General features: G+C 39.6%; 1 protein-coding gene across 19 annotated transcripts in view; it reads left to right on the top strand.

The window, feature by feature from the left end:
* Positions 1-12,064, top strand: part of ryr1b (ryanodine receptor 1b (skeletal)) — a 65,839-nt gene that overhangs the window by 2,076 nt on the left and 51,699 nt on the right. For 13 of the 19 annotated variants that reach the window (XM_019345190.2, XM_025898069.1, XM_019345191.2 and 10 more), the window contains exon 1: positions 175-577. In XM_019345190.2, coding sequence (XP_019200735.1) covers positions 530-577 — 48 coding nt within the window. In that variant the 5' untranslated portion in view covers positions 175-529. Of the gene's footprint in view, positions 1-173; positions 578-12,064 lie in introns of those variants that run through there. The other 6 variants (XM_019345203.2, XM_019345201.2, XM_019345202.2 and 3 more) reach the window with 4 other exon arrangements.

The following is a 12,064-nucleotide window of genomic DNA, read 5'->3' on the forward strand; positions in this document are numbered from 1 at the left end:
GCTGAGGTGTGTTTTTTGTGTGCTCTTATTGCACGCTCCCCAAAGGCTAGTCCTCACCCCTCTTTCCTTTTATAGCCTCAGACATGTGGAAGAAGGGGAGGGTGATGGAGGGGGGCAGCCTGTGTGAAGGAGTGGCCCACTTCTACAAACATGGCGCCACGGCTGGATGTGAACGGTGTAAATGTGTAACAAGGTGCCTGCCCCTCCCTCATCCACCCTCCATCCCTCCTACTCTCATCTGCTGTTGGGGATACGATCCAAAGAGGAGAGAGAAGACGGGGAGAGCCTTGCCTCCTTGTCACTCTCTCACAACACCGTGAGAGCACAGGACGCATGCTGTCCTCCAGTACACCCACACACACTAGCACTGAGAGTGAGAGACACTGAGGCAGAGTGCGAAAGAGAAAGAGGGGTACAGGAACGAGGAAACTAAAAGAGGGAGGGACATAGCAAAGCCAAATCCTGACGGGAGAAAACTGAAGGATTTTCTGTTTTCTCCTGAGGAGCTGCGAATAACCCTCGGTGAAAGATGGCAGAAGGGGGAGAGGGAGAGGAGGAGATTCAGTTCCTGCGAACGGTAAGTCCTACTTACTTTCCTCTTGTGAAGGACTAACCTGACCATCTGTCTGGAGATGAGTTCTAGAGATTTGTGGCTGGAGAGTCAGATCAAGAGTTATTAAAGGAAAACAATTCAGAAAAGAAACAAAACTATTTTTTTATGTAGGAAAATCATTTGATTTAACTTTCAGCCTGAAGCTCAGTCCTCATATTCCATCATCAGCTTCATAGCACCTTCGGTGTTTTCTGAACTAATGGTTTCTTCACTTGTATCCCTTTTGCTTTCCTGGCATCGGATTTTTTTAAAACTCAGATTTTGTAGTTGTAGTTCGCAGAGCCAAGTCCCGCTTCTGTATATAGTTGACTATTTTTACGCCGCCCTCATTGTGCCATGACCTGCTTATTAGTTGATCTCTTTAAACCTAATAATTGATTATTTCAGTTTCGTAAGAGCTCAGAAATGCATTACTCAGTCATATTTAGATCTTTTCACAATGCGCCGCACATTGTCTTGCATAATCTCTTTTAAATTATCTTCATAATCTTCTATATTTAAGAATAAGTGGTAACAGAGTATGTGTGCATATGTGTGTGTGAGCACAGATAGATAGACAGGGGCTGGTGCATCTGTTAGCATCGTTATCTATTTATATCTAAGGAAAGTAGAGCCTGTCAGAGTGGGGTGAGAAGGCAGAGCAACAAGCTAGCCAGAGTTTGCAGGGGACAGCTGCCCAAAAGCTATACGTCTTCCTTAGTGACGCAAACAGACGGAGGGTTGCGATAGCTACTTCACAGTTTAAAACCTGTAGGAGAAGACCCCCCAGAACTATCTGAACCAGCTGAGAAGGCAAAATAGGTCTTTATACCCACAGTATGTGAGAAAACACTCAATGAAAAACTGCTCTAGATGTCTGATCACTGTATTTTTTATTTGAATCCACACTGCTTCTACCACTGCAACCTAAAACTTACCAACTTATAGTAGGACCTGGAAGACATCTGGGCAAAATGCTGTATTTAATACACAAATATCACATGAATGTCAGTTTACTTACAAAAGATTTTCCCAACCCCTTTCCCTTTACTTTATGTCAGCTGGGATAAACTCCAGCTCCTGCAATCATAAATTAGATAAAATATGTTTCCTGAACTCCAAATTAATGCTCAGTGCAGTGAACTTATTGTTATACCAAATGCTGTTGCATGATTCTTCTCGTTATATCAAGCATCGGTCTTTGCCTGTGTGAAAAATTCCTTAGAAAATTTCGTTTAGATGTCGTTAATAGATTATATATTATATAAATGAAAAGTAATACTGACTTTTTGAGCAGACTCTGTTTCCAGACGCTTGTGTGAGCTATCAAAGTATTTCACTTAGTTTTTCGTTGCAAATTGCTTTAACAAAAACACTGCAGTGAAATGTGTTTCTGCTAGTTTGTGTAATTGCTATCATTGCTGAAATGTTTACCTGACTGACACTGAATCTGTTTAGATGTGAATACAAAAGTGCAAGTACAAGTATAAAAGAGCCTAGACAGAGGCATACAGAACAACCATAAACAAATTATTGATGGACAGGATTCCTTTCAAGCTTGTGAAGCCAGCTCACAATAACCACAAGAATTACAGAGTAACACAGCTGTTGCTACCTCAAAAAAAAAAGTTTTTTTCTATCTTCAGAAACTTATAAATGAATTGTGAGCCACACTTTGAATGCCTTCAGCAGGTTTGTCATTTGGTTCAAGAGGATCAGTTAGGATGAAACTATAGAACACCAACACTTCAAAAGGAAAAAAAAAACAGTGTAGCTCTCTTTGAATTATTAATGTCTTGTGGACTTCAATGGGTTTATCTTTGACACTAACAGTGTCAGGGTCAGAGGTTCTGTCTGCATTTTTTGCAGGAATACAGTACTAAAAATGTTGTTGCTCATGGCGCCGTTAGGCCTTTGGATTAAAGCATCCACCAAATGTTTCTGGTTATTACTCTTTTAATTACATGGGAGGCATTGTGTGAGTCAGCTGTCTCACTCTGTTGGGGTAGTTCCCTTGGTTATGTTGGAAGTGGGAGGTGTGAAGAAAATGAAGAGAGAGCACAGAGGAGTTTTTAACTCACCTGGACCAGCTGGGGCAGCAGATTGTAGCTATGTCCAATATAATCTTTTTGCCGTTATGTAATGAGGTATGAAGGTTCATAGCCTGCACGTCAAGGCTTACCTTGAAAATACTTCTTGTAAAACAATTTTAGGCAAATGAGCAAAGTCAACCTTTAAAGTTCAGAGAAATGCAGGTAATTATTTTTGTTATGAGCTAGCTGTTTAAGATATCAGTTCAAGTGAAGCAAAAGTTATATCTTACTAACGCCTGTAGGTCATAGAAGTAAAATTTTGGGACTCATAAGTAATGTGGCATTTGCAGTTACGGTTAACTTGACTGCCGGTTTCTCTCTGTGTTGTTTTTTTCTCTTTTATTCAAGGTCCCAGTTTTATAAAGTTCAAATACCCCCTCATGTCCATCATCGGGACTACAAGTCATAAATTGCACTTCCCTACTCCCCTGTGGAAATCACAGAAACCTTTTTATGTCCATTTATTAAAGCAGCTGGAAAAGAAAAAGCATTGTAATCTCATTTGTCCCTTCATTTTTATCAGTTTCTCTGTTACTCTATTGTTTTTCACCCCTGCTGGGAATCCTCCAAGTAACAAGAAAAGCCGTGGGAGTTTTAGCGTAAGGCAGTGCATTTAGTGCTGCATTTAGTGATTTGGGGGTTAGGGGTGGGGAGTGTTTAATAGTGAGGGAGGAAAAGAAGACAAGATGAGATCCGTTAAATTGTAAATGCTGTTCAGTGTGGCACATGGGGAACACTTCAGCATATCTCCAGTGACTGTTTTTACATCACGAAAAGCCACTTATAGATTACTCAGCAGTCCTTCTCTATTCGGTTCTGGTTTATGGTGTTCTTGTAATACAGCCCTGGCCTGTGACTCATACAACGGTGACTGATCGCAGTGTGGCTTGAATAGTTGTACATTCAGAAGTGAGCTTAGCCTTTCCACCTGCCCTGCAGTAGCAGGTTATTTAAAATCGGTCTCCACTCAAACGAAGTAGATGCCCTTCGTTGAACTACAGGTATCTCGTACTCAGCCTCCCCCCTAAAAAGTGTGCAAGCACTTCAGCCCCCGCATTTACTGTCAGAACAGAGACTGTCTTTACTTGCAGTAGCTAGCAGACTTTTCTTTTCTCTTTAGTGGTAGCCACAGCCTGCACCGATGTCTCACATAAACATGAAAGATCCCAGACAGCGGTGCTGTTTCTCTGTTGGTGAAACTAAAAGCTGTGTCACTGTTTCACAATGCCACATTTGCCATTTAAAGCACACAAGCAAGCGAGTTTAAGGGCCATTCGAGTTCCAGTCTATAACAGCAGTTTCTTTTTATAGTGTGCCACTATAAGTGCACACGTTCAGGAGGGAGAAACCAGAGGAGTCAGTGTCCTATTTGCCAGCATCCTTTGGGAGAAGTGGTATGTGTACGTGTGTAGACATGGGTGTCTTTCTCTGTGCATCAAGCGAACAGAGACACTGTACATTGTTTTGACAGTTATGACATTTACGGTCAATACGGGCCTGAATATTGCCTTTAAACCAGAACACTATGGGCTGTTGAATTATGCTTGCAGTGAACACTGAATTGGTATTTTGCTGGGTAAAAGGGGAGAGTTAAGAAATCCTCTAAAACAATAGATTGTAACTATAAAATCAAGGCCTTTGTTTTTACCTTTATAATTTTCATTTCGAGTGTTTGTAATGATGTCTTTTCATTTTTATCCATCCATCTATTTTCTTCAGCTTATCCAAGTCAGGGTCATGTTTTGGCTGGAGCCTATTACAGCGGTCATAGGGGGCGGGGTTACTCATCTGTAGATGAGATGAGGTTGACTCATGACACCCAAAACTGTTGATACATATTTTGTTTGATGGTGTTCCTGTATAACTGTACTGAGATACCGAGTCTCCACCCTTCTCCTTTGATCTCTCTCTCTCTCTCTCTCTTTTTTAACACACACATACACTGAGCACATCTGCGAGCTACAGTAGCAGCAGATATTGTACTGACAGCAGATGACAGACGGGGTAATGGGGATAGGGAGAGTGCAAGCAAAACACCTCTTTAGAAGTGCTGAGCCTAGGAGATAACCACATCCACATTGGAATAGCAACACATATAAAGCCTCTCACACACACAAACACACACACACACACACACCCAGCACCTGTCAGTCTGCTTGCTTTGGTCACAGCAGTTTACACAATAAACAGGTGGTCTGCTTTGCTCTTGGGCACGAGACCGACATAGGGGTGTGGGGGGTTCTGCACAAGCGTTGCAAAGTGACACAACTGTCTTGTTATGCTTGTGTGTGTTTGTTTACACTTAAATAGTCCAAACAAAGTGAAGTGAGGGGAACTGTAAAGAGTTAAATACTTGCAAACTTAAGGCAAACACAACTTGTTTTGGCATTGCTATGGCTCATTCCAGTCGCTACATACAGCCTGCATTTAACCAAAAAACAAAAATAATGTCTTCTACTGTTCTGTAACTGGTAAACAAATAAACAGGGGTATGACAGTGTGAGTGAAACTCAACACTCCTAATAAGTCATACACAGTCATGGATATATTCTAGTTCATGGTATAAAACTCAATAATCAGACACATGCTGTTAGAGACTGTATTCATAAATCACACATCAGACCTGAATCTGCATTTATGAGTTGTTACGTCATCATTGTCTAGTACTGTATCACAGTTTAACAATATAACACATTTTAACATGAAAACACTGCAAACACAGTGTCATTGTGACAGATTGCATTAATTCTGTAATTGAATTGTATCTTATAGAAATGAACGGAACATAGAAGCATGGTCTGCAATGTTTAGTGTTTTTGTCTTTTCAGTCCTTGTATTTTTGGGTATTTTGCTGTATGTTCATTTTGAACATGTAACACTTGTCTTGTCTTGTCATCTTGCTGTGCCATGACTCTTAATGCTGCATTTAACTTCTGAATTTCACATCTGTCTTACATTGACTTGCCGATCAGGAAAATATTTTGCATAGACCTAAAGCAAATAAACTTTTTTGAAGAATGGAACATGGATTTAGGCCAGCTGAAATAACTGATTTATATAATATTGCTTTCCATTCAGTTGCTCGTGTCTGCCAGGATTATCATCTTTCAAAGGGCAGAGGCAGTTTAGTGTCATTTCTGGTAGTCTGTAGCTTGTTTTCTAACCTGGAGGAAAATAAAGCCTGTGTCTGTGGACTTTCAAAACTTTTATTTAAAATTCAACTTAGATCTTCCTGAGCACTGGATCTGAGAGCTAACACAGCTTTAGCTTAGTTGTGTTTTCTAAATGTGCAACCCATTAAGTTTTTAGAGAATTTGCAATGATTAATTACTGCCTGTCTTCTAAACTAACGTCTCTAGTAGCTCTAATATAAACTGCTTTTTTGTAACATTAGTTTAGGTTTGTTTTCCTTCTTCTTTTCTTCAGTAGCAGAAGATGTCTGCTAGTTTCCTATGTGTTCAGTATCTTGCCTGTGAGCAAGAGAATCTCTTTTGGCTCTTTCTTCAAGTAAGACCTCTAAGTATCTGCTGGTCAGCAGAAGGAGGGAATGGGATAGTGACAGGTGCAGCCAACTAAAATAGGAGTGGAGTGGAAGGGGAAGACCCAGAGCAGGGTTGGTAGAGGTAATGGAGAAAGAAGGAAAGGGATGAAAGTACAGAGAGAATAAAATGGGTGAGAAGTGTACTTTGAAACAAATATCTTAGAGAAAATTAGTAAAAAATAAAAGAGAAAGCTCTTAATGTTCCCAACATTGCATCCCGTCTATTATGTGCAGTTGAAAGATTTATCTGCAATAGTTTAATGTAGCTTAACAGCTTCCCTGCCTTTGTTCTTTGTCTATCTCAGATAACTTTCATTCTTTATGAGCTATCTGCAAAACCAAGTCATCCTTCCACATTAGATATCTCACCTAAAGCAGACACATACATTTATAGTATTGTAATTACTCCTTAGATCACTGCATCAATAGGAAATGTCTTATTTTTCCTGTCATTTCTCTTCCAACCTTTAATATTTACTCTGCAGTTGTGTAAAAATGGGTATGTTGCTTAGTATCCCGCTGTCAGCCAATATGCAGGGGCTTTTCTCTAATGCTGCAAATACAAAAACAGCTGTGAGGAAGAAGCCTCTCACTTTAGCAAAAAGATGGAAACATTTTTTGGTATTTCCAGTTCACCTGGGGAGAACTTAAATTTGCTCTATTCTGGTGCTAATTGAAAGGGAAAGAAGCTTCACATTTAAGTAGATATTGTAATGTGTGCATGACTTTCTCTGAATTTTTTCAATCAGTATTGAATGACGTTCATGACGTTTCAGTATTGAGTGTCATACAAATATTAACACCATAATATAGTTAGAGGAGTTATATATTATGTACCATTAGCAGCGAGAGAAAAAGAAAAGAAACTTAGTTGAGCTGTTTAACTACAAATTGAGATGCTGTTTAACATTTTTCAAAAATTCACACAGTTTTTCAAAGTAGGTACAAAGTAGGATGAGCCAAAGCATAATGGATTACTTGCCACGGCTCTACTCTCTCGTTTGGTTCTGTGTCTTCATGTAAGTGCACAATGACTCAGATCAGGGTTCTGTGGGGGCTATACCATCTGTTAATAGAGTGTTTTTTATTCTTGCTGCTGAAGAAAGTTCTTTATGAATCTGCTTGCAGGTCTGGGGCTGCAGTTTCACATGCTGCAGATTGAATTTAGGTCAGATACCTCCTAATGATATTATGCTGTGGAGAAGAATCCCATAAATCCAGATACTTCCACAAAATGCACTTAAATATTTTTTAACCCACTTACAGTTAATCCCAGAAAAAAAGTGAAACTCATGCTATGACATGGTTTCAGAGGTGTTATGGTAAATTATAGGGTTTTTATCTGGTGAGCACTGTATGTAGCCTAAACACTCAGCTGTCAGACTCAATGATTGATTTCACATCCTCAGCTTGCACAGACCTGAGAAGATATTGGAAAAATAAAAATTTCATGTTTTTTTTAGTCTCAATTGAAGAGTTTCAAGACATAACTGCTTACACGTCAGAAGATAAATATAAATATTGAATATTTGATAATCTGCACATACTGTATATATATTATTCTCTATTTATGGCCTTCATTTATTGTGTTTTATATGTGTTTGTTTAGCACCGATGTGTAAAAATACTACTACAATTTCACTGTAGTATTGTACAAAGTATGAAACTTTGTATGAAAGAATGACAATAAAGAGTGAAACTTTAAACTTTGAGTGAAATGCACAATAAAAGTCAGGGAAAACAGGAGAAGGATGTTTGGAAGCTTTATTTTAATTTAAAAGCCTGTGAGTGCTACAAGCCCTCTGTTAGACAGCGCTCTGTGACGAAGGATGCTGATAGTGCACCTGCATGGTCTCTCCCAGTTTTCAAAGGGAAACCCCATCACTATTCTCCCCTCTGGCTTATTGAACTCTTCCTTTCCTCCACCCACATATTGAGTAATGTGCTGTCCCTCACTCTTTTTATGTCTACAGGAATATAATCAATAGCCTGGGGTGGCCTGCATCAGCACAGTTAAATTGGAGCATTGGAAATCTAGAGCCATAAAGAAAGAATGAATGTGTTATCTGTTTGCTAATGATTCAGTTAAAGGACAGGTTTTCAGTAGCATGGATGTAGCAGTTAACAATGTGAAAGTGTAGCATAAACGGCAGAACTAGTTTGTTGCTGCTGAGCTGCTGATTCTGATGTGAGAAACCACTTGACTCAGTTGGATGAGTGTATGAGTGTAATTTCTAAATATATGACTTGAATTCAGTGTAAAAAGCAAGCTTTTTATAAACGTGTCTATAAACCCACTTGTTCCTGTCTCACAGTCCCTTTGTGCTGAATTAAAGCTGATTACCTGCAAGTGGAAAAACTGACAATTTACCAGCAGTTAGAAGTGTAAGATAACTTTGTTGCTAGTATTGACGTCATGGTATCGGACATACCGGTGTAAAGATGTCCCAAATAACCCATGAACTGTTAGATCCCAGATAAACTAGGCTTATATCTTTTACTTGGGGACCTGCAGCGCGTCAAAGATTCTGTTGCCCCAGCTGTAATTTAAGAACATCCTCTATAAACAGTCACTGTCCGCAAACCAAACAAACCAAACAGTGGTGCACCGCGGCGGCCACAGCAATATTTTTCCCAGCTTTGTTCACAGCTTTTCTATTACACCTGGTTCCCTGATTGTGGCTAATCTCTTAGTTTAGGAGATCATGAAAGGATTAGAGGGAGCAGATATCACTCACCATTTTGCATCTGTTTGCTTGTTTGCTTCCTGTCTGCCGCGGGCACCATGCCTGCTTTTCTGGGGAATCCTTGGCTACCCTCTGTCTGCATGTGCACCATTAGAGGGCCCTAGAGAATATACAAAGGTGTCTGCTTTCACTATCTGTGCTTCTGGCTGTAAATCTTTGGTGCAATACATACCTCTGTTGGTGCTATTTATGCTCACTAGTTGGTTTGTTTGTTTGTCTGTCTACTATTTTCGTTCCATTTGTCTCGACTTCTCCTTTTGACCCCAAATATCCGCATGTCCAGATACTTCAGCTGCCAAGTCCAAACATGGTTTGGCTGTAGCCTTACAAGCAGCATTTGCATGAGGCATTAAATGTGTTTTACGTCTTTACGTGGCTCAGGTATAAGTTCAGTGGGTCAGATGAATGATAATCATACAATACAATACAATACAACTTTATTTATGTAGTACATTTAAAACCAAAGGTACACCAAAGTGCTTCACAACAAGGTTAAAACATAAGATAAAAGATAAAAGACTATAACAGAGTACAACCCCCCCCCCCCCCCAAAGGTACAGACAGAATAAGAAGTAAAACATTATAGTATGGTTTAGAAGATAAAATTACACGATATTCATAAATGTAAGGTGAGGGTATTTATCATGACATCCTGACTTCCACTCGGTGCATCCTAGCTGTCCTGGTCCCATCAGATATGGTCACAAAAGATTAACAAATAATCAGGAGTTGTGGTTGGTTTACAATTAACTGTCAGGTGCACATCTTCCAAAGCCTTAAAGCTGCCTCTATTAATAACTGTGTGAGCTAACCCTGTGGGTTTCTGTGTCAGCTTTTCACGTGGTCAAATTGGAAGTGATTCACACAGTGTGACTTCTGGAAGGACACTGCCCTGTAGCTGCGGATACATTTGACTTAGGAGTATTATAAATGTGTATTGGAGGGTTTAAACCAGTTATTCAGCATAACTGGTTTAAACATGTGCCAGCAAAGTTCTCACGAGGACTGTTTATCCATTCCACTAGCCTGTTTGACAGGTAGCTGTCATTTGGTTTGTGCTGTTGGTTCTTTGTTTAAAGCTGTAAAATACATTAAAGAAGCATTTCTGTAGGTTTGTTGGGGAAAGTTGGTTTCTTATCTTCACTGTGTCACAAATGATTTTTCCACAGTGTGGCGGGAGTTTGGTGTTTATTCTGTTCCGAAGTCCAACATACACGCTAATAATCATCATCAACCACTTTCAAGAACACATTCTCAAACTACTAACACAAAAATATAACACAAATTTAAAAACTGATAAAAAAAAATAGTATTCTTTCTATACAAACTTATAGTTTTCTGTGCAGATTTATTGCTTTAGTCCTTGCAGTCTTCTAGAAAATCCTGTTTTTTTTTAGATCATGACTGCAGAGGTAAAAGCTGTGTTTGTCTACCATGTGGGGCAGCGGCTGTTGAAATAGATTAGAAGCCAATGAGCAGGACTGCTGTATAATTGTAGGACATACAGTGTGTATGGTTGTCACCTGATCACTCAACAGTAAGCCACTTGGTAACTTTAGTCCACTTTCAGACTCTTATTAGGTCAGCCCTATCTGCTTAATGTGGTTTGAGTATTTGTGCACTGGCCTGAAAACATGATCACTTTAGACAGTTTAACCCTTGCTTAGAGCTGTTTAGACCTTGTAGCCTTATTCTCACTCTGTAATGCTGGCTTTAGAACAGGTATACTGAGTCTGTCTCGATAAAGATGCATGTCATTGTAGTGCATGCAGGTACTGGTCTGAATCTCAGCTTGGTGCTGTGTAGGTAGGTATTGTTGTTGCACAAGGGAGACGAAAAAAAATATTCCAAATCCAATTTTGTTTCCTGATACTTCTGAGGTTTAAAAGTCAGGTTAAAAAAAACTGTGCGAGCCCTGTGCAGTTTTAGTAACTCTTGACTTGCATTGAGTGCTGTTGCTCATGTCTGCAGTGAAAGAGAGAGGACACATTGCTCCACTTTTCTGAAGTGCAGAGCAGGCAAAGCAAGGAAAGGACAGAGAAGACATTTCTAGGCTGAGGAGGGAGAGATAGATGATAGCTCAGCCAAAGGAAGAGGGGTCACTTTTAAGCCAAAGAAACACTCGAGGCCTCTGGGCATAAGAGATGAGTAGATGTTATGAGGTCACAGCTCTGCATCGTTTTCCATTTTCCTGTTATATGCTAAGCTATAAACATAGATATGCAAACTCCTTTGCTGCATTTGACCTCGCTTCAAAGTGCCTGCTATTTTTCTAACAGTAAGTCATGACACATTACAGCTGCAGAATCACCAGGGTGAGACAGCGAGCACTTCAAGAAATGAGAAGACAGAATGATTCATTACTTGTTAGACGAGAGGGGAGAAAAGTCAGGGATCCGTCCAGAGCTGTAGAGGGGATATTATTCAGGTTAAATGATGGAGCCACTTACATAATGACTGAGTAGAAGAAACAGCTGAGAATTTTGAGTGTCAGGTGTGAGGTTCACATGCGAGGGGGTGTTTATTGCTGTATTTACAACAGTCTCTGGAGCGTCCAGGCATTGACGAGGAGCAAACAAATTACTCACTGTTAGCATTCTGCCCATGGAATAGAGGCACATCTAAATATTGTGCCATACCTTACTAAAAGGAGCTGTTTAAATTCTGCTGAAAGCTCATATCCAATTAATCCTTTACACATTCACAGTTTAAATTTCTCAACGTGTACATAAGATCTACCTATTTTAGTCATGTAATTGTTGTGGTGATGGATTTAAACTTAGATTGATTTGAAAAGTTGTTATTTATTCATCCAATAATTTCATAGCTTCAAAGTGCACTTAAATTGTTGCAGGTTTAGCATTCGCTGTGATAGATTATCTACTTAAAGCAAGCGATTAATTAGTGGTAAAGTCATAAAACATACTAAATCAGAGGGTTTTTCTCTAAGTGTACTAGTCATTTTTACTTCAGTCACTGTGTACTCTACAGCAAGTGTCTATTAGAAATGTGCTGTAGGCAAGTTTTCCTTTTTCGCACTTCTTGCAGAGAATTTCAGTTCAGTCAATAAAAGGTCAGTATTGTACAACAG

The sequence above is a fragment of the Oreochromis niloticus genome, linkage group LG14 (genome assembly GCF_001858045.2).
Source record: "Oreochromis niloticus isolate F11D_XX linkage group LG14, O_niloticus_UMD_NMBU, whole genome shotgun sequence".
NCBI classification, from domain to species: Eukaryota; Metazoa; Chordata; class Actinopteri; order Cichliformes; family Cichlidae; genus Oreochromis; species Oreochromis niloticus.